Here is a 27,955-nt window from a genome sequence, read left to right on the forward strand (position 1 = left end):
CTCCGTGTGCGAGTAGACCGGGCAGGCCTCGAGGTACTGACATTTTATGAAGGGAATTGGGTGCATGTGATGTTTCCACAAATTAAAACCACGAAATCTTCGATATAAAAGATATACTACATGTACTTTGGGGCACACATTTTAAGCTAAGACATATGATCTCTACATTATATGTATTCATGATCACCATGTATGTAAGATCCTATTAATGTAATACAAGGTCTCCGCACATTTTCTAAAGAGAGAAAGAAAACAGCACAATATATTGTTATAGTGATTAGTTTGGGTTTCAAGACCTTCAGATATTTCCCCTGACTGTTAAATCTTATTGCATCGATTTTGTAAGGTTTGTAATAGTTTGTAGTTGTACAGTCATTTGAAAAAGGGTGACTAGCTTTGAGGTGTAGGTACGTTTTAAATTTGTAATTTATGTACTATATATAAGCTCTAGTCATGAGGGATCACTCAGCTTTGGGAGCGCCCCAGCCGATTTATTGAACGATAAGATTAGATCCTAAGACACGCACGACGTTGAATGACGACGCATGAGTGCTAGTGCGGCTCCAAGGCACCCCAACGTTCAACCATCTCGCCTGTGTCCCGATATCAGAGCACGATAAGGATACCATTTTGTATGGCCGTTACAAGCAGTCGTTCCAATATTACACCAACATACACAAAATTGCACTCTACTGATATAACTACAACGTGAGCGCCACTTCACGTATTCTCTGCATGTTGCAAGGGCCGAAAAGAAGGAAAATCCAGTCTTATTGATTGGAGGTCTCCGAGGAAGAAGCTAGCTCAGGGGAAACCATACAGGTTAGAACGAGCTTAAACACCTGTTATATATTGTCTTGCTAGCTTGAAGTATGGCGATACTAGGTTTGTTAAGTCCGTGGTGAGCTGTATGCGTGTCAGAATTTAATCCATAGTGTAGATATATTCCTTGGATTACTTCACGTAACCGTGATAGTTCTACACCTGTTGGTAGCACCATACACGAAAGTCGAAGAATCGTTCAATTTGCAAGCGACCCATGATATATTGCGGTATGGTATATCGACAACCAACGTTACAGCGTCTCTCGTACAGGATTATGATCATTTTGAGTTCCCTGGAGTAGTCCCAAGGACCTTCGTTGGCCCGGTTGTGTTGGCTGGACTCAGTAAGCCAATAATTGATCTATTTGGGGATTTCATAAACGATCAGGTTATCGGTGCGTATTTAAAATTCAGTTTTTGAACTGGAAAAAGTATTGATAGGTGAAATGTATTTAGTGCGAGGTGTCCTTGGACTACTCACTGCGCTCTCGCTGATCCTATATACTCGCGCCATACGTCGTGCATACGGCCGTACAACAGCAGTATTCTACACTCTCCTTCAGATATCGCAATTCCATCTACCGTATTACGCTTCACGACCACTACCAAATACCTTTGCTTTGATACTTTCTACCACGGCGCTATCTTTCCTCCTTCCACGCCCTGGATTCACTCCAAAGCAACGTAGAGGGACTTATAAGCTCGGAATCTATATTCTCACCTTTACTGCCGTAGTATTCCGCTCCGAACTCGCAATATTACTCTTTTTTGTAGTCTTGCAACTACTCCTCACACGTCGTGTCTCTTTGTTTCGAGATGTTATTCCTGCCGGAATTGCTGGGGGTTCAGTGGGTCTTGCAATAACACTTACAGTTGATTCATATTTCTGGCAATCCCATAATCCAGAAGTCAGACATTTCACGACCCCGTTCCTCACCGAAAAAACAGGCTTGATCTGGCCGGAATTATCGGGATTCTTGTACAATGCCATTGAAAATAAGTCTTCAGAATGGGGTGTCTCTGTGTGGCACTACTATTTCAGCTCTTCGTTACCAAAGCTGCTACTAAACCCGTCGGTATTACTCGTCTCGTTACCATTCTGCCTTTACGGGTTTTCACAGACTGCAAAAGAGCTCCTGATCCCGGCGTTGGGTTATGTAGCGGTATATTCGTATCTGCCACACAAAGAATGGCGATTTGTTGTATACATAATTCCTGCGTTAACGCTATGTGGCGCACTTGGAAATGCGTGGATATGGAACAGGAGGACCAAGAACGCCATATATGCACTCCTGGCGATGGGAACTTGCGGTTCCATCGTGCTGGCGGCATTGGGGGGGATGGGTATGATGCTCATTAGCTCGTGGAACTATCCCGGTGGGGATGCAGTGACGAAGCTACATCATGTTTTTACTAAAGAGGGAGTAAGTGGGGTAGAGACCGTCCACCTAGACACATTTGTTTGTATGACAGGTGCTACTCGGTTTCTACAAGAACGTCCGTTGATCTCACTTTCAGCTACAGAAAACGATAAGTGGAACACAGCGATCAAAGGGGTTGTATTTGATAAGACAGAGAACGAAGATGATTTACTTTCGGCGAAATTTTGGGAAGATATCGATTGGGCCGTCACCAGTGATGTTTCGCGTGTTATTGGGAAATGGAGGATTGTGGATAGTGTTGTTGGTTGGAAGGGTGTTAAAATTTATAAACCCGGTGAAGTTGTTCATGTAGGTGCTATAGGGATAGGGGAGAAGGAAGCAGAGGAGTTAGGGTTGGTAAAAGAAATGGAACCTTCAACTGTGTGGTGGAAGAGGGCATTGGAGGATGGGTATGGGTTAAGAGAAAACATATTTAAGGGTTACTGGGTAGGTGTGAGGATTGAGGAAATGGTTTGGATTTTGAAGAAGGAGACGTGATTATAGCATTTCTTAGTTTATTTCATCACCTTGCATGTATGGCCGGATTTTGTTTCTCTTCATTCAGGTTTATTTTAGTTGCTTGATATCAAATCCATGACTTTGAATAATTGTAGATGAGTATCAACGCGGGGCAATTGTCATCTACATGTAGGTGTTATTGTTACCAGTGTTTGGGTCACCAAGAAACAGGCGGTATACGAAAGCAACAACTTATAATATAGTAGCAGTTAAGTACTTGTTAAGGTTTATCGCTAAGGCTACGCGTGAGTATAGTACATACATGTAGTACATACCTGTAGCTGACGGAGGCTCTGCTGAACCCTCACCCTACAGGCGCTCAAGCCACACCTACTACGCAACTCTTCCCCCGCTTGGTGCTAGGAACATCACCAACCTCTCAACCACAACAGCATCAGCATTCTAACCTATCACGCTTCTCTTCTTCCCCTGGGTCTTTTTTTTCTCCAGCTTCATCAAAATGGCTAATCAAACTCCCGCCGTTGTCATGGACAAGTGAGCACCTTTGTTTAATGCATCGTTTACTTAAGCTAACTGTCCACAGCGGTACGGGTTACTCGAAGCTAGGTGTGTCCATGTCAGTTGTTCAATGCTTTCTACCAGCATGCTAATAGCTCATAAATAGGGTTTGCCGGGAACGATTCCCCATCCTTCGTCTTTCCCACTGCCATCGCTATAAAAGGTCCCACAGGTGGAGGGGGTGGTTCCGGTTCGGGACGACCGGCAGTGGCTCAGAAGCCATCGTACCTTACCGGAGGAGCCGGACCGAGTGGGCATTTAAGTGCGAAGAGGGGTACCGAGGATTTGGATTACTTTATTGGTGATGAAGCACTTGCACAAGGCAGTGGACCGGGTACGAATCTGCTATTTTGTTGGTCGGTTAAGGAGGAGGGACAGACAAAGGAGTTAGCTTGGTGGACAATTCTGTGGGCCATAATGCTGACATGATGTGCTATTAGGATATGGAGTTCACTATCCCATTAGACACGGCCAGGTTGATAACTGGGTATGTGCTTTACAGTTGCTTCGAAGTTCAATGGTAGCTGGGGGGGGGGGGGTTGTATTTGCTAATTAGCTTTGTAGGATCATATGGAGCGCTTCTGGCAGAATTCCATCTTTAAGTACCTTCGAGTCGAACCTGAGGACCACTATTTCCTCCTCACTGAACCGGTAATTCCCATCTACCATAATTCTACAACGTACGAAGATGCTAAGCCCTTATACCACAGCCCCTAAACCCCCCAGAATCGCGTGAAAATACAGCCGAAATCATGTTCGAAACCTTCAATTGTGCCGGTTTATATATTGCCGTGCAGGCTGTGTTAGCACTGGCAGCGAGTTGGACCAGTAGCAAGGTTCAAGACCGAAGTTTGACGGGAACTGTGATTGATTCTGGTGATGGTGTCACTCATGTTATCCCGGTGGTACGTCTCCATATGATCAATTGGAATTGCACTTCACCCATTGACGTCTCATATAGGCCGAGGGCTATGTCATTGGTTCATCCATCAAGTCGATCCCTATTGCCGGTCGCGACATCACATTCTTCGTACAATCTCTCCTACGTGATCGTGGCGAAGCGGATTCATCTCTGAAGACAGCCGAGCGCATCAAGGAAGAGTTTTGTTATGTCTCTCCCGACATTGTGAAGGAATTTACACGGTTTGATAAAGAGCCAGAACGGTTCCAGAAGTATGTTGTCGAGCAAGCCGGTGGCCGCAGCGTCACAGTGGATGTGGGTTATGAACGATTCTTGGCGCCAGAGATCTTCTTCAATCCGGAAATTCATTCGAGTGATTTTTTGACACCATTACCGAACGTTGTGGATACTGTTATTCAGTCCAGCCCAATTGATGTGAGAAGGGGGCTATATAAGGTACAGTTAAATACAGAGAATTCCTATATATATATAAAAGCTCACACTACTTAACTGCTTTAGAATATCGTTCTTTCCGGCGGTTCTACTCTATACAAAGATTTTGGCCGCCGTCTCCAACGTGATATCCGCCACCTGGTTGATGCGCGTATCAAGAAGTCGGAGGAAAAGTCTGGTGGAGTGAAATCTGGAGGCCTTGAGGTCCAGGTTATCACACACAAGAGACAGCGCCACGGTCCATGGTTTGGTGGATCTCTATTGGGACAGACCCCAGAGTTCAGAAGCTACTGCCATACCAAAGCCGAATATGATGAGATAGGACCTAGCATTGTTAGAAGATTTGCGTTGTTGGGTGGGCCAGGTCAGTAGAAGTTCAGAAGATGGGATATTTGAAAGTAGAGGTAGAAATTAGTATGAGTGGAAGGGTGATTGAACAGGTGAATAAGCATGGCTAGCGGAAAGAATTTATATACCGGTAAACAGTAAAATTGTTTTTCTTTTTGCATTCGTACCTCTTGGTAGTTGAGTACTATGGTGTTTTTTTTTTTTTTTTTGCAGGCCTAATTTGAGTGAGTTAAAATGGTCCAGAAACCGGATCAGGGAGAGAGTGGCAAAGGCACAAGGATCCGTGCAGAATTTCTGGATGGATTGCTTAAATGCCCCTGCGTTACCGCGTCTCAGACAACCTCGAAGCCGTGTGTCTTTGACATTGGATACAAACAGGTAACCACCAGTGGGTGTTATCGTTGAGATATTCCCATATGTGATATGTACTATTCTGCAGAGTGGGACAAGTATGCAGGAAATGGGCATGGGGTTAGAAATCCCAAGGAACATACATGTACCTAGTATGTCCGAATTGTTAACCAGCCAATCAGTATTTGATCTATGCAGACGTACGTGCACGGCAGGAGCAAGGCTGAGAACAAGTATGTACATATAGCACAGCCCGGTGCTATATACTTCCAACATCGAACATCCTGCATATATATCCGACCATCCCCACTTATTGAGCCCTGAAACCCGGCTACCTACCGTCTAAATTCTTTTTTCACCTTAAGGCGTTCCCGGCTACTATACAGCCACGATGGCAGAGGCTTTTAGTGTTACAGAAAGTACTACTAATATCCTACAACTTACAGAGAAGCTGGTGGCGCTGGGTTATGAGTATATCGCAGGCATAAAAAACGCCCCAGACGATCTTCGGCAGCTATTGAACGAACTTCTCTCGCTCAGTAATGTCCTTTTTATGTTACAAGACCATCTGCAGAACTCAACAAATTCAACAGCCCCAAATGCAGTATTAGGCAGTAAGAATGATCTAATGTCAGAATGCACGCTTGGTTTGAAACAACTGAAGCTCAAGCTGGAGTTCAAGAAACGGATCCGGGGAAAGATGACGTGTCTTGTGTGGCCATTAAAGAAGAGGGAAACCATGAAGTGGATATCCCAATTGGTACTTTATAATAGTCTTTTCTCATTAATTCTGACGACATATCAATCGTGAGTTACCTCTAGATCTCTCATTTTATAGCAGGAAGCTGTGCTGACCTCCTAATAGCACCCTTTCAAAAGGCAATGAGAGGCATGCCCGGGATACCAATATAAACAGCTTACCGGATGAGTCTTCACGCGTGTAAGCAAACCTACGCCTATATAATCGATATCTGGTCTTCAAACTATTTTGACACCTAAGCCAGGTCTTTATCGGAGGAAATTAGAGCGTGTACCCAGGAATCAAATTTCGGCGCACACAGCTTTCAAACAGATTATAGGGGTCAGTCCACCAGGAAAGAAAGACAAGATCGAGCCAAGATCGGTAAGGGGGAAAATTCAAAGATAAACCAATTATTGATGCTAATATATTTACTTCAGAAAAGGATCAAAATAGTATTCTTAATTGGTTATTTCCTGGGAATTTTGATATCAAACATCTTGAGATCAGTGGGGAAAGACTAAGAGGTACTGGGAAATGGCTAATGGAGACGCTCGAATTCGAAAACTGGATTAAAGGACGTCAAGATTATTTATTGCTTTGGGGTTATGGAATTCGTATGTATAGCAAATTCTTAAATCTGTCCACAAGACCAAATAATCCGGTTTATTGCAGCCGTTTCTTCACCACATGAGCATGTGTGGTTTCGGAGTATGTACTCGGCCAGCTCACAGATATCTGGTTATGGGGCTCTTTACAGTTAATGTGTCCGTGTTGGTGTGAATCAACCGACCCAATAAACTGGATTATTTGGTCTTTAAATTTGCCGAGCAGGTCAGATCAAATTACTAATTCTATGGACCAAATAGCTGGTGCTGGAAAAACATACTTGAGGTAGCTCTTTGTTACGATTCAGATCGGCTATATCCAGTCTAACAGCACCGTCCTAGCTCACTGGTTATTGATCGTTTGCAGACGATTAAAGCCTCGTCAGAAAACTATGGGTTGGCTTATATATACTTTGACTACATCGAAAAAGATCGACAGGGGCCTGTCCAAGTTATGGCAAGCCTAATCAAACAACTTTCCACTCAGACATCGACATCACTTCCTGAAGAAACCAGGAAACTCTACAGCAAATTGAAAAGAGAAGAAAAAAGAAAACCGAATTTCGAAGAATTGTATAGTGTTTTTCTCGCAACGTGTGGGAAATTTAGTCGAGTCTTTCTGGTTTTTGATGCTTTGGACGAATGTGACCAAGACAGTGGGCGAGGATATTTACTTAGTTCATTTCAACGCCTCTTGGAAGAGAAACAACAAATTAGTATTTTTTTGACAAGCCAGCCATACCCAGAGGATATTCAAAGGTACCTTCAACATGCGCCTAAGGTAGAAATTTCAGCACACCAAGAAGATATTGGAATGTATATAGAGAAGAAGGTAGGCGAGAACGCACGAGCAAAGTGCCTCATTGAGCAAAGCAAATGCAAAAACAAGATTATACGCAAGCTTGCTGAATGTGCTAAAGGAACGTAAGTACATGTAATTGGATTTTATATGCATGGATTTCTATATACTAACTTGGTTATTGCAGATTTCTCCGTGTTATTTTTCATATTGAACATATATGTCAACAAACCACAGTAAATCAAATCTTCACAGAGTTAGACAGGCTCAATATTCTAGGATATGAGGAATCGAGGCCTTTGGATTTTACTTACGACATAATCATGAATATCATCTATAGGAAGCCGGGACGCTGCAAAGAACTGGCATTAAGCGTTTTCTCATGGCTTGTGAAAGCTAAACGAAAATTGACAGTGGAAGAGATTCGAGAAGCGGTTTCTATCACATTGGATGCAAGTGGACTTGATGCAAGGGACCTACCCGATCAGTCGATATTGCTGGATGCCTGTGCCGGGTTGGTTAAAATCGACAAGAACGGAGCAGCCCGATTTACCCATTATACAATCCAGGAATACATCCTGAAGAACAGTATACTTCCTGCGGACACGAACTTTAAGATAGCAGCAGCATGTGCTAGTTATCTCTTATTCGATGATTTCAGTTGTCATAATTTCCTCAGGATAGATGGTTCTGGATTGCATACGTTTCTAGGATACGCCTGTGATTATGTATTTTCTCACTTGAGGTGTTGTGATCATCCTTTAACGGCCATTTCCTTCCTCAATCTCTTTGAGAAATTAAACCGTGGTATTATGCCTGGCTGCGGGCTCCACCTCTGGCCTTCGAATATGCCGCTAGGAGCAGCGATTGATATGGGCCTTTATACTATTGCTCGACAATTACTGGAAATGGGATGTGATCGTTCTCCTCTAAACAGTTACAACCTCCATAAGGCAGTTATCGAAGATTCAAGAGAGATCATACAAATCCTTCTTGAAAACGGAGTTGAGAGTTCAGTCTGGGACGATAATGGAATGGCACCACTTCATCTTGCGGCGATAAAAGACAATATTGAGGTTGTTCGGTTATTTCTCCAACACGGGGCGGATATTTCTATCCAAGACGGGGAAGTAGGGCTAACAGCACTACACATGGCCGTGTCCCGAGGCCACAACGGAGTTGTATCTCTACTTCTGGAGAACGGGGCAGATATTTCTACTCCTGATGATGAGGGCCAGACAGCAATACATTCCGCAGTCCTGGGGTTTCGAAAGAATCCGGAGACATTGAGTCTTATTCTTCAGATGAGTGATAGTGCGGATGTATGGGCCCAGGATCAGTCCGGTTGCACAGCCTTTCATCTAGCAGCAACCCATGGCTTTGATGAAGTTATCCAATTGTTTATCGACAACGAGATAGACTTTAGTATTCCTATTAAAAGCAATTCCGGATCAACACCACTCCATAAAGCAGCTCTTCGAGGGCATAAATCATTTGTGCAGCTTCTCATAAGAGCTGGGGCGGCTGACGATATCTCCATTCAGGATAATCATGGGCGAACAGCACTCCATCTAGCATCGCGAGGAGGCCAACATGGATATTTTCATCCTTCAAGTGTTCAAAAGTATCAATCCAATGTTAGCTATCGTGGCGTCATCTTGGCACTTCTCGAAAACGGGGCAGATATCTCTATTCAGGATTATAGTGGGCTTACAGCCGTGGACGAGGCAGTATCTAGAGGCAATATCGACATCCTGCAGCTATTTCTCGAAGAGGGGGCCGATCTTTCGCTTTTCAAGGATCATGGATCAGAAGCATTCTACTTAGCAGTATCTCTGGGCAGTAAGGAGGTTGCTGGCCTACTCATCAAGAAAGGTGTCGATATTTGGAAAACTTCGGGTGATTATAAACAAACAGCGCTCCATGGCGCAGCATCTGGAGGGCACTACGAGATTGTAAAATCACTTCTTGACACCAAGGCGCGCCCGGAGATTTCTCTCCAGGACATATTCGGGCAAACAGCTCTTCACATTGCGACTCTAGGGGGGCACTATGAGATTGCGCGTCTTCTCCGAGAGAGAGATATCAACATCGAGCTTCGAACAATATCTGGACAAACAGCGGCTGATATTGCGGCCTCTACGGGCCACACCGAGATTGCACGATTGATTCTTGAAAGCGAAGTACCTCATCCGCCTAGATCAGTTATACCCCACGACACAGGCGTAAGCACAACTCGCCAGGGCGATTTTATGAGGAGAGCGGGTGTTTGGGCCACGGGTAATATGCAAGCGTCTCAAGGACAGGTAGCACACCACGGGTATAGATCGCCATATAGTACAATACAGGCAGAGAGCCAGGAGGCAGTACCAGATGAAAAGACAAGACAGCAACCGGACGCTAGAATTTTAAATAGGAACAAGCGAGCGAGACTAAACGAAACGCCGGCGCAGATAAGCCATTCAGAAGATATATTGAAAAAGCCACGAACGGACATAGAAGAATCCATAGAAGCTTCTTTTGCCTGCCGCGGGACTTCCCCTGAAGGTTCTGCGCGTACAAGGATCTCGTCTTTTGACCGGAATGCCGAAGCTCGAAGGTCAGAACAATAACAGAAGTAATGTGAAATCCCGACTGGGTCCCGACAGCTGGGAGATGACGGGGACTATGATTTGTTGGTTCTATAGCTGTAAGTTCTTATTTATGACCGTCAAAACTTTTTTTATTACTAATTGTTCTATGTCATGTGGTGCATTGAAGGTTATTTATTAAAACCGAGATTAAGGGCTCATCGCAGAGCTCGAAGTCCTTATCAAATGGAAGACAGCAAGTCTACATGTATATATTGACACCCAAAATGCATGTATCCCTTCTCTTACATATCTATATACCTGTAATTATTTTTAGTTTCGTTACAATCTGTGCACCCGATATCCCATCCAGTTAAAATCATGCGATATATTTTGATGTAATTAATTAGGTGAGCCCTAAATTCCTCTGAGACCCGATATATTGGGCACTTCAGAGGAGTTATTAAGAGATAGTTATTAAAGATCGGTGGTGTTGGGGACTCCGGGGAGAACCTAATATATACATGAATTCCCGAGCTACATCCTAGCTAATAAATAAACCATCGAGTGATACCTCATGACACAGCTACCTTCAGCCCTGCCCTAAAACCGGTATGATAACTCTATACTATCCGAGAATATTACTGGCCTATTTAAGTTGTATTCTCGGAAACATCCTCTATCCCTCTTACCAATCAAAAATACTTAATCCATGTATACAATCGATGGGCTGTCGACGTTAACGTTATATATATAGGCTTTGATCCCCCCCCCCCCCCCAAAAGAGAGACGGTAAACACGAGAGAGCCAAGTTCAACCCTCAAGGATAGGGATCAAATCTCCCTCTACTTTGAGTGTTCCGGTCAAGAAAAGTACTACTTAAGTAGTAGGCGCACATGGATGGATGGCCGATAACTGTGTTGGCCTTGGCGGCACAGGGTTAGGTGTGTAATATTCACTACCGGTAGGTACTAGGAGAAGGTATTCATGTTAGTGAGCTAGCTCCCAACCACCGATTCCACCGACCCTCAGCCCTACCAGCTGTGAAGCTCGAGTCGGAACCAGCAACAACCCCCTGTAAAGTATAGGGGTAAACTACATTTATGGCTGTGGCCTCCTCATCCTCCTCCTCTTCCTCAGCTCTTGAGTATAACTATGTCTTAGAGGCTTTAGCTACACGATGAAATAGCTCGATTAATCAACGGAAAAGCATCTAGTTAGTCATGTCCTATCTAACCTACCTATCAATCGACAAAACAACTCAATACAAGGCTCCAATTTGTTACGCCCGCTGCATACCGAGACTCGAAGAAACAGGGTGCTTTGAAACATCGGCGTGTGGGACTAGGATTCAAAGAACCATGCTGCGGTAATGTCAGTATCTCGAGCTACCGGGGGCTGGCACTTTAACTCCTGGGAAAGAAGCATGGAGGCGCACGTATGGCACGGGTCGAAGCTCGAGCGCTAAGATATTGACCGAGACGGCCTATTTGTGGTCCTGACCTTCTTACTTGAAGGTTAGATACTTTCACACACATGCAGATAAGCTCGTTAATCCCTATCTAGTGGCCGGTCGGTTCTTCTAGATGGACTATTGCACATTATCTGAGTTATCTCGAACGCCTTCATGGGCTGCGGATCAGAAATACGGCTCGAAAAGAGAGCATAGAACGGAGTTTATTACTTTATCTATGAGGAAAAACCAATCTCCCTTGACGCGGTCGGGCCCAATAGGAACTTTACTACTTGGTCATGAATTATCATTCGGTTATGGGCTCCTATGTAAAGTACATAGCCTCAAATCCCTTTTGGCCAACCGTTCAGCAACTGGTACTACTTATCCCCTCTACCATTTGGGCTAGCTGCTCTCCGCGGGTACCTGCATTCGACGTCTGCGTGTGCAGTGGTCCATCATGACACATCACTCGCCGTTGAAACACGTTTGTTTGGGTTCATAATCCTGGGCTTGCTGCTTCAACCTTCGCCACACGAGAACAGCCATACATAGGAGCTCTGGTCCTTATTATTGCAGGCCCATGTAGAATACCCTATTATTTATTACTGTGGGGTTCTAGGGTCCAGGATCCACGGCCGGGATGTAGCTCAAGCATCGCTATTTGTACAACTATGTGCCATACTCTGTTGTGATGCAAGACATAACTCGCGCCGGTCTTGGGACACAGTCCACTCCTGCCGCGTCCAGGGGTAATATCACCAAACCTCACGAAATGGGATGATCGCTGCCGGGAGGGGGGCAGATAAGATCACGTAGTCTTGGCGCCTCCTCCCAACATCCAACAGGTGAACAGTGCTCAGCCAACAGCATCTCCATACTTCATATTCTCGACATATGTGGAGCACCACTAATTAAATATTAGCACTAAAGTCTAATTAACTGACTGGCTACGGTCCTCTCGACGGCATCTCTCCCCGGCACTCACCTCCCTCCCTCTCCCCGCCATGTCACTCCTCTCACTCCCCAACGAGCTGCTCCTCCTGATCGTCGAGTCTCTCACCTCCGCGCGCGACCTCTGCTGCCTAGTATTCACCAACCGCCGCTTCTGCCACCTCCTCGCGCCCTCCCTCCTGCGCTATGCCATCCAAAAGGAGCATGCCATGACAGCACTCTTCTACGCGGCTGCCGTCGGGAACCGGCCCCTGATCCGCCTGATCCTCGAATCCGGCCCGCCGCTGATGGTTCTCGGCCACATCCGCGACCGAATCGGCGACTTTGGCATCCGCGTCATCTACAGCGCGCCCATGCGGTGCGCCGACGAGGCCGTCGACCGCATCCTCTCAATCGGCCCCGGCATCCAACTGACTCGGCTCTGGGAGGGGCGGGCATCTCCGCGCGCGCTGCTCCCCGCCCTCACACACGGAACCTTCCACGGCACCTTCCCGGCGCTGCACTGGGGCGTGTTGCAGGGTCACTACCGCCTCGTGCGCATGCTCCTGGCTCGCCCCGGTATCGACGTCAATGCGCGCATCCACATCTCGCTCAACCGCTGGGGCTACCGGGACCACGACGCGTACAGCCTGGAGACCGATGAGCGCGGCCCAAACAGGAGGATCTACAGGCGGCATTTCGCCCCCGGCGAGTTCAATGTCGCGCCGCTGCACCTCGCCGCATATCTGGGCCACAAGGAGATCGTGGAGCTGCTGCTCCACAGCGGGGCAGAGGTCGGGACAGTGGCTACGTACGATAACAAGACGGAGCTGCACCTAGCCGCGCAGATGGGCCATGAGAGCATCGTGCGCCTGCTGCTGGAGAAGGGCGCCGACGTGGACATGGCTGACGGCGGCGGGTGGCATCCACTCTTTGGGGCCGTCATGTTTGGCCATGAGGCCATGGTCGCACTGCTGCTAGACCGCGGTGCGGACACTAATCTAATTGGTTCGGGGGTGTTTAAGCAGTGGAGCGGCCGCACGCTGCTGCACTTCCTTGTGCTCCGTGATGAGATCAGGCCATACCGCTGCTGGCCTGAGGAGCGGAAAAAAATCTTGAGGCTGCTTCTGGAGGCCGGTGCTGACCCGACTATCCCGGATAGGTGTGGGGAGAGCGTGTATAACCTTGCGCAGGCCCTGGGCGACGACGACCTGGTAAAGGTACTGTCTGAGAACTACCTCTGGTACGGGGTGAGGTACTGGGAGTCGAGGAGCCGTGGCGCCCTTAGGAGGGAGAGGCAGAGGCTGTATATGGGATGGAAGCTGAGGCGGTGGTGTAGAGATAGACAGGATGTTGTCCTGAGGAGGTATAGGAAGACGCGCTCGTTCCTGTGCTTTATGTGTTGATGATATTAGTAGTAGTGGTTTTAGTTTATGATGTAGGTTATGGTAATTCATGGAGCGGAGGGGACGAGGAGGTGTATGACTATGTATGTATGTATGATAGGTACGAGTAGTTTATAATACTCTTAGTTTAGTTTCTGGATCTCTTGTAATGTATATAAATATGTAGCAAACAATATCACGATGTTATGAATCATGCCCGAGCTCTCTAAACACTGGAATGGATCTCCCCAGAGCTCGATTCAACTGAGGACCTCAAGTTTTACTTTAGAAGGTCAGTATAAAAGAAATCACAATTCTAGCTATACTCAAAGTAAGATTCCAGACAACTACCGGCTCTCCACTAAGCAGGTGGCTTCTAGCTAGCTACAGTAGGTATAAATACAAAAAGAGCAAACTTTTAAAAGACCAAAAAAAGAAGAAATCCCCATATAACGCCCAGGGTAGTTCATGCCTCCCCCCCTTGCTAGACAGACAGAAAAAAGAAAAAAAGAAAAATTATATACAAAACACCCGCCTTTTCATTCTTTTCAAGTCCACCTGCTGCTGCTACTTGTTTTTACATTAAGTTACTTTGCGACCCCGTCTCTCCTAAACGCATTCCCACTGGCACTCCTCCTCTCCTTCGGATCCCTTCCTCCGCTAGCACCACCTCTTCCGCCTCTACCACCTCTGCCACCTCTACCACCTCTACCACCTTCAGCACCACCCCGCTTAGACCCACTGGCAAAGAACGAGATCTCCCGATCGCCCATAATCTGCGCGGGCCCACCACGCTTGACCCGCCCGCCAGCACCCTCGCCCGAGGCCGCACGCGCGCCGAAGGACCTCTCTTTGTTGAGACGTTTCTGCACGCCCGAGGAGGGGTAGCCCCGCGTGTCGTGACCGCTCTTCTTGTACGACGAGGTTGAGATGCGCATCTCGGGCTCCGCCTTGGCCGCCTTCTTCTGGTGTGCCTTCTTGCTGCGCGCGGATTTCTGGTTGTGCTGCTTCCCGTCGTCCGAGTCTGGCTCCGAGTCGGATTCCGAGGAGGACGAGTCCGAGTCGAGATTGAGGCCCTTGGGGCGTGGTGCGGCGGCGTCCGAGTCGTCTTCTTCCTCGGCAGCGGTGCGGCCGCGGGGCTTGGTAGAGGGGTTGAGTTGTTGGAACTCGAGGGTGTTTTCGTCGACCTCGAAGTCGGGGTTCTGGAAGAGCTTGTTGAAACGGTCGTCCTTGAGGACCTTCTTTTCGTCTCTCGGTGCTGCTGCTGCCTCTTCGTCTGCTGCCTCCTCGTCGTCGGAGCCGGCGCCTTCCCGCTTGCGGGTGCGCTCCAGCTTCTGTTCGAGGGTGGCGAGACGCTCGGCGAGGCGCTTGTTGATCTTGACTTTTGGGCCCTTGCCGGTGGAGCGGATGCGGGACTCGCGCTCCTTGTCGATCTTGTCTTTGACCATGCGGGTGCGCTCGCGCTCCCACTCGAAGGGGTCGGCGATGAGGCGCGCCTCGTCGTAGAGGCGCTGGTCGATGAAGTAACCGTGCATGTATGGCCTGATGAGACTTCCGCCCTTCTGGGTGTTGCCGCCGAGGAGGTGGTCGAGGTTGAGGTTTGTGAGCTCGGCTTTGGTAAGGAACTTGTAGTTGTCGTATGTGACGATTTCGTTGGGGGCGGCGCCGGTGACGTAGGCATCGGGGTCGTTGATGAAGCGGTCGGCGAGCTGCTCGATCTGGGTGTCGAGGTGGGCGCACCACCAGGGGGAGGGGCCGAGTGCGGGGATCAGGAAGGAGTGCATCTCGCGGCCTTCGTTGGCGGTGAGGATCATGCCGGAGTTGGGTACGACACAGACGTCGTTGAGGTCTACGGAGGGCTCGATCGAGGTCCAGGGCTTGCCGTTGGTCGCATCCCAGATCTTGATGATACGCTTGCAGGAGGAGAGGACCTTGGGGTTGAGGTGGACTCGTAGGCGTTCTCGAGGCCGGATGCGCGGTTGGTCGAGGAGTGTAGGAAAGCCAGGTTTTGGATTGGGAAGCCGTATCCTTGGTCTTTCGACAGCAGTGGGGTCGGCGAACGCAAATCGTATAGTGTCACTATCCCGGCTGCGTTTCCGGTAGCAAGAGTGAGACCATTGGACGCAAACTCGACAGCTGTGACACCGGGGGTGGCGGCTTCCCCGAGCACGTTGTTGTAGATGCTAGTTTTTGGTGGCGGGGATAGCACGCCAATGCGGTTCCGGCTACGCGGGTCCCAGAACTCTGTGGTGCCTAGGTCGGTCCCAAAGGCCATGAGGCCGTGGCTGCCGTCGGCGACACCCACGCACTCGACGGAGTTGACGGTTGCGTCGATGTCGTCGTAGCCGCCGAGCTCGAAAGGTTTCAGGAAGCGGCCGCCTTCGAGGTCGAGACGGAAGACTTCTTTGCCTTCGGCAGGGACAATTACATGCGCAAAAGGCTTTAGATAGGCAAGGTCGCGGCCGTAGCGGGGGATACGAGTAGTGTGGTGACAGCCCATTGCCGTGTGGAACTCGAGGGAGCGGTCGGTCTGTAGATGAAGGGATTTTGTATAGTCGGTCGATAGGAGGATGAACTTGATATTTAGGGAGGAGGTGTGGCGGGCGTATTTCAATGCTGATGAGGGGAGGTGGTAGATGTGCTGTTGGGGTTTGTAGGTTCCTGCCAGTACAGCGTCAGCTCTTGTATCTCTAAGTCCATATCTACATCTCTCCCGGGAGATGTATAAAAATTCACTAACCAGTCGCCATAGCATACTCCCCATCCTCCGAGACCTTGATGCATTGACTTGCCTCCTCGAACTCAAAGTCCTGAATCAGTTCAATGCGGTTCATGTAGGCCTCGTCATTCTTGAGCGACCTCTTCCGTTTGCGCGCAAGCCAGTCGGGCAGCGAGCGGCCGGTGTTGGAGCCGCTGATGGTGTACACCGAGATCCCATTTTGCTGGGTGACTTTGAGGGACATTGTGGTGTTGTGTGAATGTCCGCAATTCGTGCTGTGGGGGTGTGTGGTGATAGGCGCGAGGTCAGGAATCTCGAGGTTTTTCTTCTGGCGAAAACTTTTGGAGCCGCTAGTGTGTCTTGGCGGAAATCTTGGCGCTGGCGAGTGATGCGTGGTGATTTTTATGGTTTTCTTCTTTGCAACCACTCCAAACTCAAGTAAGGTCGCAGAAATAAGTATCCGAGTATTTGTGTACTGCTGAGAACGGTTTAATGGGGCTTATCTGTGATTTGTTAGTGGATAATAGTTACGACGTTTGGACTAACAATTGTATAGGTTCGACCAACTGTCACCTCTGCTATAATCTTCACTGTTGCCGTCGGCGGTATCTGGCTTTTGTGATTTATAATCAGAAGCTGTTGATTGGAAGCACTCGCGCTGATGATGGTGGGGGGGGGTATCATCTGACCAACTACATACATCTGCATCATTATGGCTCTTTAGAGCCAGCGAATATCAACTAGAGTATCCGACCATTGTTAGCTATACGCAGGCAAGCGTTGGTAGATCTGCAGAGCGATTCCCACAATCGCCGCTGGCGGTTGAGTATCGCTAGTAGTCTGGCATTCCTATTCCCTAATAGTCCCGCAGCAGTTTACGACCCCTAACATTTTTAATAGTGCTGTAGTATGAATGCCGAATGAAATATCGCTTTCACGCACCTAGGCTCGTCCCCAGCCCCTTTGCTTGGATTCCGTCCTTGTTTTTGAAGGCTATCCAAGCGGTGGTGGTGATCGGAACAAAATGCGATGTAGTTCATAAATGGCAGGTTCTGTCTGCTCTAATGACTGAAATAATCCTACACTCTCCTGTATATCTCATTATCTATATCTACTATTTGTGATGGGCACGAGACGATGACATGCGGGTGAAATATTCGAAGTCTTGATACTGCTCTAGAAGTCTCGATACTTTCCCCCCGTAGAGAAACTTCTAAGGAGTGTACATGCCCTATCATGCCACATGTGGGGGAAGGGGGACCACCACCGAAGAATATAAAACTGGGCTCAGGACCTCAAAACCGCATGTATGGGTTCATATTCTGCTATCAGACAGCGTCCACCGGCGCGGGAGGCGGGTCATTATAATACATTTACCGCAATAATTTGCCTCAGTGGACGGTCACAGTATAGCACGTTGGGATTCTCCTATTTGTTCATTTGTCTTGAAAGGGCCCTCCAATCTTCCCTCATGTTCGCTGTTAGGGGCAATGTCGACGTCTTATGTAATAGTCTTCTGAGAGAAGTTGCTGCGGTATGTAAGTTATGCCAGAAGCATTCTAGTTCTATGTGCTACCGGTCCACTAAATATTGTATATTATTTACATACAAGGGGTAACCCAGTGGGTTCGTGGCAGATTATGATTGCAGGGTTAGGTGTGTCTCCCTAGCCCGCTCTGCCCTCACTCCCTTGAGTATTACTTCCCGGCCTTTGACAGTTGTGTGGGCGAGGTAGTCTAGTGGTAGACGCCTCGTCTTGCTACACCGCGTGTGTTGAGCCACTATGACCGTCCGGAGGTCATGGGTTCAACTCCGGGGGTGGGAGTGATGCTGGGGATGTATATTGGTAGCGGGAAATGGAGCTGCTAGTTGGGCCCATACCCCCGTGGAGGTATATGACCACAGCATCACTTTTTGTAAAAGTTTTATTTTTTTCAAAATTTATTGCCGCCAGCTTGATTATCCTAATTAGCAGCTCGTCCATAATTTGCATCTCCCTCTTAATTCTCCTTCCCCCATGGTCAGGGCCAATGGGATCTACGTAGGATTCGGCTAGTTTAGCGCGCGAAACTTGTTAACGTTTAGACCATATTCTTTTAGAGTATAGTAGATATGCTTATGCTTGAGCTTAACCTTCTGAGAGCCTCAATCAAAGAATTCTTAATAATTGAAGTAGATTGATGACCTAATACTTGATTAGATATTCTGTTGTTCACTCAGCAAGCTGTAACGTGATCATTACCTGCAAGTCAATCATTGACCCATCTGATGAGATAAGATAAGATTCTTCATCGCCAACGCTAAACACAAAAACAGGCGTTCGACCTCCCCAGCTCTCGCATCACCATCACAACCACTATCAACCCCTACCTTCAACACAAAAACCACAAAAACCCCACATCAAACACCCACAAATCACAGAAATAATGCCTAAGAGAAAAGCCCCGTCAGGTGAATCCTCCGCCGCTGACCAGGAGCCCCGCCGCTCAAAACTGAACCAAGTCGAATCCAGCACCGACACCTCACCTCCCGGCGACACCACCACCACCACGACCCAAGCAGCTGACGGCGCCCCCGATAACAAGACGCAAGACCGCTTCGAGCGCTGGAAAGCTCTCAAGGGCCGCGCCGTACCTCTCCCTGTACCCCCCTTCTCCCAAACCCACCGGCTAACCAACCCAACCGCAGAAAAAATCCGCAGAAGTAAACCGCAAGGAAGTCTACGCCGAGCGCCGCCGCCAGGCTATCGACCCCTCCGAGACATCGCGCCTGAACCGCCGACGCGCCGAGGCAGAGTTTAAGCTCGCCAAGGCCGACGCCGAGGACGAGGGCGAGGACTTTGAGCGCAAGAGGGCGTGGGATTGGACTGTTGAGGAGAGTGAGCGGTGGGACCGCCGGGTCGAGAAGAAGAAGAAGCATGTTGAGGATGTTGCGTTCCAAGGTTAGTCCTCTTTGATATTAGTGGTGGTAGTTGGGGGCGGGTGCTAACGGCGGTGGCGGCGCAGATTATACACAGACGGCCAGGAAGATCTATAAGAAGCAGATCCGCGAACTGAAGCCGGATATGGAGTCGTATGCGGCCGACAAGGCGAAGCTTGTGCGTGATGGGACGATCGTCGAGACGGAGGATGGGGAGCTGATTGCCATTGATCGGGATGGCGAGTTTTATGCGGATGCGGACTCGCTGGGCTTTATCGAGAACAAGCCGAGTAAGCAGGCCGTTGACCGTTTAGTGGGCGATCTGCGGAAGGCGGAGGATGCACGCATGGCGAGACGTAAGGGTGGTGACGAGGAGGACGTCACATATATCAATGACAAGAATAAGCAGTTCAACCAGAAGCTGGCGAGGTATTACAACAAGGTAGGTTTTGTAGCTCTTTCTTGGTTTGTAGAGATGGTACTGACTGGTGTACAGTATACTGGGGAAATCAGGGACAGTTTCGAGAGAGGAACTATGGTTTAGAGATGCCATTGGTGAGCGGGATAGAATGGGTACTTGGTGGAGGAATTTCTATACACTTTTTTTGTTGCATTAAGTTGCGGCGTAATGGGAATATTAACATCACAGATGATGGCAGGGTTTCTCTTTTTTCTCTTTTTTCTCTTTTATGAATGCTTTTTGTACACTACCAAGTTATCATTGATACTAGAATGGTTCTATTGGGTCTGAGCAATGATCTAGTTGAACGTGCTGTAATAAAAAAACTGTTAACCATTGGTGAGTTTTAGAAGCCATCGTCCTTGATAGTCTGGTATGTGCAAATAAAAATTGACTACTGCCGTTCACTTCACGTTTATTGACATCACTAAGAGCACGAAAGAGATGTTTGACCAATAGCTTTTGTTTTTGTTTCTATCCTTATTGCGTTATCAGCTTACATGACGACCCATAAATGGAAAAAAAAGAAAGGTATTCCCCAGGAAACCCATTTTTGAACAAAAAGAGACTCAAATCATGCAAACCAGCCTAGCGCCATCAAGACAAGGAAACAAACACTCTAGTAAAGGCGCTTAGGGGGAGACATGGAAGCTTTCTATACGGCAGAAAAAAACACAATTAGCCACCACCCCACCAACATAGATCTGAGAAAAACGAGGGGGAAATCCTTACGATAGTCAGGCTTCCAACGTTCTGCCATCCCTTCTTCAACAAAGAGACAAGGTAGTTGATGGCCAACATGATGTTTCCGATCAAGTGGTCCTCAGTCATGCCAACATTTCCGATAGCGACACCCAAGCAAAGAACCTTCTTGAGCTGGAACTTGATGGTGCTCTTGACGTCGGTGACCTTAGCGGCAAGGTCCTCGGCGTGGGAGACCGGGGTAGGGAACTTTCCGGCCTTGGAGAGACCGGGTCCGAGGAGACGGGGAATCTGCTTGATGAGCTGCTCAGAGGCGATGAAGGCATCGTACTTGCGAGCAAGCTTCTTGATGAGCTTCTTGTTCTTGTTGAGCTTCTTCAAGTCATCAACAGACATGGACTCGAAGGAGTGGTGCTTGGCACGATCGATATCGTGCTGGTCTCCGAGAATGCTAGTAACCCAGTTAGTTGGCCGCCTTGGCTTGCGTTTTGAGCGTCGAAATTGACATACCAGATGGACATGTTGGGCCTGGGGATCTGGGGGAGCTTGACGGTTCCGGAGAAACGCTTGTCTCTCTGGGGATCGTAGTTCTTGAGACCAATCTGGAGCTCGACGGTCTCGAGGAAGTTGCGCTTCTTCTCATTGTTGGAGTAGTCCAACAACTCCTTGACGTTACCACGGACTCCGGCTGTAATTCCATGCAAGAAAACTCATTAGTGACCCCAATTCCATCATGAAAAGTGAAAAGAAGCGTTTTTTTCGCCGTGAACGATTTGGGCGACATACCGACTGTGATTTTAGACATTTTGGGTCAGTCTTCCAAGCGAAAAATTACGTTTGGTGAGGAATTTGCGTGGTGGTTGTTGAGGTTTGATTAATCTCGATTGAGCGTGGCGATATTGGGCAGAATCGGTCGGTTTGTGTGCGAGCGAAGTCTTGGGTCTCTTGGCATAGAGACAGCATTGACAGTCACGCTGACTAAGACCCGGGTAATGGTCAGCTAGGCCGGTCATGGATTATCACCACCCATGGATCGAGTGATTTTCTGTGGGGAAAGAGGTTCATGCAAAGACCACTAATACACGTTTCTGAGCATACAAATCGAATGGCATGAATAATATATACACAAGCATGAACAATTCTCAAACCGAATATTGCTCTAATCCCCAATCTATTATTACACTACCAGCTTTTTGATATCCTCATACCCAAAGCCCTCGAGGCGGTTAGAAGGTCCGGTTAACTAACGAATCGTCATCGTTATCAGCTCCAAATGCGCTTATATCCTTGACCCCTTCTTCTCCTGCGCCAGCTTTGCCCCCGTAAGCGCTCCAGCAATCTCCATCATCTTCGGGTTCTTAGCAAATTCGCCGTGAATGTTCGAGACCTGGAGCAGCATATCCTCCACTGTTGGTGGCAATGACTTGTAGAGATGATCCATCGGCCCGAATTCCTTCTCAATTGCCTCGTCCAGCTGTTTCTCCGTTATGATAAAGTCCTTGGCGTTCAGGTACAGATTGTGGAAGCTCTCGATCCTAGCCGCTGCCTTGGCTGCCTCCTTCGCCTCCCTGAGCGCGCTCTTCTCAGCCAGCCTCTCCTGGGTAATCCGCTGCATAGTAGACCCATCATCGAGACGCAGAGTTGACAGTACCGATGGCAGTGTCAACCTCACATCCTCCCGTTGCTTCGCGTTCAGTTTTTCTTCACGCTCCTCAGTCCGCTTCTTGAGCACCTTTGCGCGGTGGGCTGCCTGGTTCTTCTGACGTAGCTGGAGCTCTGCAACACCTTCACGTAGATTGCGACGACGGTTTTCGGCGAGAGCACTCTTCCACTTGATGTATGCTTTGGTCTCCTCGCTAACACCCTCGAGAGACCTCTGCTCCGGGGAGGGCTCTGGTGTGGCGGGGGTAGCGTCGAGGTCCAATGGGAGAGATTTTGGGTGTGGGAGTTTTCCCTTTTTGCGGGGAGGCTGGATTGAGCGAATTTGTGGTGGGCGTGGGATCTCAATGTAGGAAGGGGACTCGGGGGATATGTTGAACGCCCGCGGTGTGGTTGAGAAGGCTCTGCGGCTTGCGCAGGAAAGCCCAGTTCGGAGGGGAGCGAGAGGCATTATTCTGGTGTAATTGAGGGGACAACCCTTCCGTCCTTCCTTCCGTCCTCGTAGCTGTTTTTCGATCTCGTGGGATTGGTTTGATATTCGGCGATCCGAATTGCTTGACGTTGGGAAATTTCACTTCGGCAGCCCTCCCAAAAGCCTTGGCGTCCAGAACCCCACGAAACCGCCGTGCTGACTAAGTCGGCTGCTGCTTTTCGTTTCATCCCGGGTGGTTTTCAGACCTCCATCATCGCCCGGTAACAAGAAAGAAGTCTTCAATCATCACCGCACCCCCGAATACCCGCTTCCCCGCGTATCAATTCATCTCCTCTCACCCCCACCGTCACCATGTCTGCTCCCGCAGTAAGTAGACCTCCAAATCATCAAATCTCACCTCTCAATCCCGTCCCAATGTCTAACACCCCACCCCGCAGAGAAGCGCCGCCCTCAAGATCGAGTGGGCCAAGATTACCTCCTCCCTCGGCCTAAAGGGTCAGACCGTCGCCTCCCTCCAGGCCTTCAAGAAGCGCAACGAGGAGGCCCGCCGCAAGCTCGTCGTTCTCAGTGCCCTGCCCCAGGAATTGGATATCGCCCACTACCGCGCTATCCTCAAGAACCAGGCCGTCGTTGACGAGATTGAGAGGGCCTACAAGACTTTCAAGCCCGTCACCGTCGATGTTACCAAGCAGTTGAAGACCATCGAGGCTTTCGAGGCCCAGGCTATCCAGAATGCCCAGGCCACCAAGGGCAAGGTTGATGCGGAGCTTGCGGACTTGCAGAAGACTTTGAAGAACATTGAGGAGGCCAGGCCATTCGATGACTTGACTGTGGTATGTATACGGATGCAGGGGATTGGATAGGGTGCTATGAAAGGAATAAGATGGGAAAGTTTGAGAGGAAGATTGGTCTACGGAGCTACATCCTTTTACCGACTACTTCCGGATATATTCATCTTCAATGGCACCCTTTCTGTACTCTCCGACCCACCTTCAGGAACGTAGCTGATCATTTATTCCTATAGGACGACATTGCCAAGGCTCGCCCCGACATCGATGCTCGCACCGAACAGATGGTTTCCAAGGGCCGATGGATGGTGCCTGGTTACAGGGTATGAGCTTACTTCCTGCGTTACAATGATATTATTTCCCGACTCTTGATCACTGACACCCACTGCAGGAGAAATTCGGAGACCTTGCTCTCATGTAAACAGCCAAATCGACCGAAACCCAAAATCATTTGTAGTACCCTATATCGTAGTTTGTTGATAAGATTAAGGGAAGGAGCAGAAACAGGTGGGGATTTTTTTAGAATTAAAGTCGTGCATTTGCATTAAATTGTACCAGTGTGGCCTGTCAATGCATGCGGGGGCCCATCCTTTATTGAAACGTTCCCAGAGAACATGACAGACAGACAGAATTGGAGCTACATACATACATGTATGCCTGCTGCAGCTGTCAAACCGGTCACGTTCTAGAGTACCTTCTCGATCTTGCTGTGAAGAATAGGCACATACATGTAACGATGTCTCGTAGCTGTAACGCGTTCCCCTATCCGCCCATTGCATGCTCGTCTTCCCTCCCCACGCTCCCCATCCCTCAGTTGTTGGAATGCCAAGACAGCTGTGCACGCACCGCCAAGGACTCCTTCAGAGACACCTGCATGGGCCAAATGGAAAAAGGGAAAAAAGAAAACATGGAAAGTAAACATGACTTCACTTTAATCACAAGCTCTCTCCACACCGCCCCAAAACCAAAACATTCTCCAACAACAATAACAATAGCCACACCCTGCCCCATATAACGTGCACATATAGCCCTCTCCCCTTTAATCCCCCATCCCTTCCTACCCTACCCACTCGAATCCCGTTTCACAACCGACAGTTTACAACCTTCATAGTAGTAGACTCCTCAATTCCCCACCCCCAAATGCTTTACTCCACGAAGCGCAAGCTACACAACCTTATAAATGGGCCCCCACCTGCCGCCCCTCCTGCACCTCCGGTAGAACCACCGAGCATACCACCTCCGGAATCCCCTCGGACCTCGCAGACGCGCACAAGAAGCGCAAGATCGGGCTCCCGAGCCGTTCCCGCCCGAGCATCCGCGCTGTCAGCCCCGGGGGATCTGTAAAGAGCACGGTATCAGCTAGCTCAGCGCTCGTGGGCTCGCCTCTTAAGAACAGCCACACCCATAGCAACCTTAACGAGCCATTGCAGACTCCTGCGTATGCGCCATGGGATAGAGCGGCGTTCTTGGAGCGCCTGAGGAGCTATAGCGTGGATAAATGGAGTGCGAAGCCAGCTCTTGTGAATGAGGTCGTGTGGGCAAAGAGAGGATGGGTCTGCACGGAGAAGAATAGGGTCAGGTGCACGGTGTGCAAGAAAGAAATGGTAGTCAAGGTCGAGGTGGACGAAGAGGTAGATCCTGATACGGGTGAGTCCGGCCCCGCCTGCATATGACTCTGGCCTGCTATAATACAGCTCTGCTAACTTCCAGATAGCTAGAGCAATTGTCGAACGCTACGGAACTATGATCATCAGCGAACACGAAGACTCTTGCCTCTGGAAGAAGCGCGGCTGTGACGAAACAATCTACCGCCTTCAGCTTGCCAACCCTACTGTTTCCCGCCCAGCATTCACGGAACGATATACCTCACTCCTCCGAGTGCGCAATGAGATCCCCCCGTCACTATCGCACCCTGAGCTCGACCTCTGCTCGATCAAGCACTCTTCCGAGGATACGGATAACGGGCCGATCTTTGAGTCGGCAGTTATACTAGCGCTCTTTGGATGGCAGAACGAAGACCCGGGGATTGCAAGCTTGGTTACTTGCTCAGCTTGCTTTAGACGATTGGGGCTGTGGCTGTTCAGGAAGAAGGCCAAGGCAGATGATATCATGGACGTGGACTCCGATGATGGGGAGGAGGAAGCAAGTGTTAGCAGACTGGATGTGATTGGAGAGCATCGTGAGGTATGTTTTGGAACTCAATTGATAGCGGGCGTTTGCTGATGTGAGTAGTACTGCCCATGGATCAATGCCGCCTCTCAAGGGAAGGAGGAAGGCTGGAAAATGCTTTTGCAAGTCTTGCAACAAAATCCTAAGCCTGCATCAAGCGCGCTGAGCACGTATAGTACCGTCAGCTCTGCACCACAAGAAAGAGAGGAGAGATCTGCAACTCCCGCAGAAAGGGATGCGGAGGATGATAGCAAGCTTAAAAGGCTACAGAGGCTGAAGTCTTTGTACTTTGGTAAGGGCAAGAAGAAGCCAAAGACCAAGGATATGTTTGTTGGGAAGGAGCGAGATGACGCCGAGAAATCATGAGAACAGCCATGATAACTTAAGCGGGTGAGGCACTAAATTTAATGTCTAATCTGTGTGGAGCATTCAAGGTGATATTGCGGCCTTTTTTATTATTTATTACTTTTCTTTTTCAGGTTCGAAAAATGGATGGATGGCGTTGGTGTTTAAGGGGATTACATAGTTTGGTAGGAGATGATGGCTTTTCCCAGAAAGAAAGCTCTCTTTTTTGGTTGACGGGTCTTTGTAGACCCGCGGGGGACGATCGGTGCACGCTTTATTTGTTTGTTTTTATATCTATTATATCTGCATCACACGTCTCTTTTTTCTTCTTGTTATTCCTCTTTAAGGTCCTTGCGGTGGTAAAATAAACGTTACTTTGTAACCTGTTCTTGGTATCTTTTTATCTTCACTCAACACAGCTCCCTTGGCAACTACACCAAACCGAATATCCCGCTTTGTTTTCTTCGCACGCATTCTAGTTTGTAGAGAAAAGAAATGAACCGATTTCGTCACAAAGGGGTTATTTAATCGAACTGCAGTGTACTCGTCAGCACGGGGGCAGGGGAAGAGGGGTCCAGGGGTCGTACAGGGGTCAAGAAAGCTTCGGCGACGAAACGGGCTCTGGCATTGAGAAAGAGCTTCATCTCGGAGATCTCCTTATCGACCTCCTCCATAAAGTGGATGATAAAATCGACAAGCTTGTGCTTCAACATAGCTTCCGTGTGGAAGTTTGTAATCAGGAAGGAGATGTCGTATCCCTATTGCTCGTTAGCCCGTGTCTCCTTGAATGCGGGGGGGGGGGGGGGGGAGGAGCAGAGCCCCTCCCCCTTCCTATCATCTGCTCCTAAATAACAAAACAGACCTTAACAGGCTTCCTCCTCAGGATAAAGAAGTTCTCCGCCCTCTGTGTCAGGAACCTCGTGAACTTGTGCACCAGGATATGCTCAATCTCATCCGCCTGCTTGATCTTGATGCTGACACGGATGGAGTTGACACTGGGCTCAATGAGGACCCTTTCGTTCTCATTACGGGAGATTGTGAGTGGGTTCAGCAGGACCTCCGGGGTCTTTCCGGACTCCACCTCGGGCACGTTATGGCGTTCGGCCGTCTGCGAGGCAAAGTTGGAGAGTGTGATTGCTGCGGTCAGCGACGACCGCACGCACTTGAGGTAGGGCCGTAATGATTGGGACTACGGGGGAGATGTTAGTTGGGGTGTAGTTTAGATGGAGTAGGGGGAAACATGCCATTGTGGGGGTTGGTGCTGTGAGCTGGTGTCGTGGTGAGCTCGAGGTGAGGAGGACTCGGAGCTTTGCGTGACGTTGGGGGGGCCTTGGCAACCCTAATCCATGTGTCGCGTACCCCACTAGTTAGTTGCGGAGTGCTAAGCTAAATATTAACATTCCCAATCGGTGACTTTGAAGTCTTTTTGATTCAGGAGATGGGAATCTACAAAACGGTGGTAAATAAAGGCCATAAGTGAGTACCTTGTGCAGGTCGGGTGTGTTTGGGTTTTGTGGCCGAGACATCACCTTCCGAAACACACTCTACAATCAGCGTTGGTTCCAGGTTCATTCATGAACAGCTAGCATCCGCATAACTATGACTGAATTTGATGACAGCTTTCTCGCAAAAGCTTTCATTTGGATATGAGCTCAATTAGTAAATAAGCGTCTTCATTATATCAATCAGGGCCAGGATCATACCGGCTTTCATGTCACAAGTCGGGTCATGATCAAGATAAACCCGACCTTTGACTCCAGCTGTTTTAGTTTTTCTAAAGACTTGAGAGACTAACCTCAAGGCATAAACTATACCCTCCACAAGACTTTAAATTATGTCATAACTCCTAAGAAATCGTTGGTACTGCTGCTCTCCAAAGTCGTTGATTGGCAACCTCGAGAATGCTCAGGACATAGCTGTCTTTTTGCATCGAGGATC

The 27,955-nt window shown here is 48.7% G+C and overlaps 10 protein-coding genes across 10 annotated transcripts; 6 read left to right on the plus strand and 4 right to left on the minus strand.

The window, feature by feature from the left end:
• Positions 1-872: 872 nt before the first annotated feature.
• Positions 873-3,170, plus strand: LAJ45_06773 (uncharacterized protein; the record flags this gene model as incomplete). The annotated part of the gene is made up of 6 exons (XM_046116335.1): positions 873-885; positions 941-1,219; positions 1,281-2,288; positions 2,343-2,684; positions 3,003-3,009; positions 3,080-3,170. 6 exons carry the CDS (start codon positions 873-875, stop codon positions 3,168-3,170), a joined length of 1,740 nt encoding a protein of 579 aa, XP_045970538.1.
• A 54-nt stretch (positions 3,171-3,224) lies between these two features.
• On the plus strand, positions 3,225-5,009 carry LAJ45_06774 (uncharacterized protein; the record flags this gene model as incomplete). Its single annotated transcript, XM_046116336.1, has 8 exons — positions 3,225-3,259; positions 3,309-3,331; positions 3,390-3,617; positions 3,724-3,770; positions 3,848-3,934; positions 3,994-4,188; positions 4,245-4,640; positions 4,704-5,009. 8 exons carry the CDS (start codon positions 3,225-3,227, stop codon positions 5,007-5,009), a joined length of 1,317 nt encoding a protein of 438 aa, XP_045970539.1.
• A 718-nt stretch (positions 5,010-5,727) lies between these two features.
• On the plus strand, positions 5,728-10,254 carry LAJ45_06775 (uncharacterized protein; the record flags this gene model as incomplete). Its single annotated transcript, XM_046116337.1, has 10 exons — positions 5,728-6,143; positions 6,202-6,276; positions 6,341-6,459; positions 6,516-6,692; positions 6,945-6,969; positions 7,026-7,042; positions 7,604-7,607; positions 7,670-10,029; positions 10,170-10,171; positions 10,243-10,254. 10 exons carry the CDS (start codon positions 5,728-5,730, stop codon positions 10,252-10,254), a joined length of 3,207 nt encoding a protein of 1,068 aa, XP_045970540.1.
• Positions 10,255-12,512: 2,258 nt separating this feature from the next.
• LAJ45_06776 (uncharacterized protein) lies at positions 12,513-13,844 on the plus strand (the record flags this gene model as incomplete). The annotated part of the gene is made up of 1 exon (XM_046116338.1): positions 12,513-13,844. The coding sequence occupies one exon, from the start codon at positions 12,513-12,515 to the stop codon at positions 13,842-13,844; it is 1,332 nt and encodes a 443-aa protein (XP_045970541.1).
• A 566-nt stretch (positions 13,845-14,410) lies between these two features.
• Positions 14,411-16,786, minus strand: LAJ45_06777 (uncharacterized protein; the record flags this gene model as incomplete). The annotated part of the gene is made up of 3 exons (XM_046116339.1): positions 14,411-15,902; positions 15,953-16,484; positions 16,564-16,786. The coding sequence occupies 3 exons, from the start codon at positions 16,784-16,786 to the stop codon at positions 14,411-14,413; spliced, it is 2,247 nt and encodes a 748-aa protein (XP_045970542.1).
• Positions 16,787-18,968: 2,182 nt separating this feature from the next.
• On the plus strand, positions 18,969-20,005 carry LAJ45_06778 (uncharacterized protein; the record flags this gene model as incomplete). Its single annotated transcript, XM_046116340.1, has 4 exons — positions 18,969-19,172; positions 19,231-19,483; positions 19,548-19,903; positions 19,958-20,005. The coding sequence occupies 4 exons, from the start codon at positions 18,969-18,971 to the stop codon at positions 20,003-20,005; spliced, it is 861 nt and encodes a 286-aa protein (XP_045970543.1).
• A 535-nt stretch (positions 20,006-20,540) lies between these two features.
• On the minus strand, positions 20,541-21,428 carry LAJ45_06779 (uncharacterized protein; the record flags this gene model as incomplete). Its single annotated transcript, XM_046116341.1, has 4 exons — positions 20,541-20,576; positions 20,654-21,074; positions 21,134-21,311; positions 21,410-21,428. The coding sequence occupies 4 exons, from the start codon at positions 21,426-21,428 to the stop codon at positions 20,541-20,543; spliced, it is 654 nt and encodes a 217-aa protein (XP_045970544.1).
• A 474-nt stretch (positions 21,429-21,902) lies between these two features.
• On the minus strand, positions 21,903-22,733 carry LAJ45_06780 (uncharacterized protein; the record flags this gene model as incomplete). The annotated part of the gene is made up of 1 exon (XM_046116342.1): positions 21,903-22,733. The coding sequence occupies one exon, from the start codon at positions 22,731-22,733 to the stop codon at positions 21,903-21,905; it is 831 nt and encodes a 276-aa protein (XP_045970545.1).
• Positions 22,734-23,066: 333 nt separating this feature from the next.
• Positions 23,067-26,038, plus strand: LAJ45_06781 (uncharacterized protein; the record flags this gene model as incomplete). Its single annotated transcript, XM_046116343.1, has 7 exons — positions 23,067-23,081; positions 23,153-23,548; positions 23,740-23,826; positions 23,895-23,920; positions 24,615-25,150; positions 25,218-25,687; positions 25,736-26,038. 7 exons carry the CDS (start codon positions 23,067-23,069, stop codon positions 26,036-26,038), a joined length of 1,833 nt encoding a protein of 610 aa, XP_045970546.1.
• A 503-nt stretch (positions 26,039-26,541) lies between these two features.
• On the minus strand, positions 26,542-27,264 carry LAJ45_06782 (uncharacterized protein; the record flags this gene model as incomplete). The annotated part of the gene is made up of 4 exons (XM_046116344.1): positions 26,542-26,550; positions 26,605-26,775; positions 26,880-27,206; positions 27,262-27,264. The coding sequence occupies 4 exons, from the start codon at positions 27,262-27,264 to the stop codon at positions 26,542-26,544; spliced, it is 510 nt and encodes a 169-aa protein (XP_045970547.1).
• Between the last annotated feature and the right edge of the window lie 691 nt (positions 27,265-27,955).

Source organism: Morchella importuna, assembly GCF_003444635.1.
Source record: "Morchella importuna strain M04M26 chromosome Unknown Morimp01GS020, whole genome shotgun sequence".
Lineage (NCBI taxonomy): Eukaryota > Fungi > Ascomycota > Pezizomycetes > Pezizales > Morchellaceae > Morchella > Morchella importuna.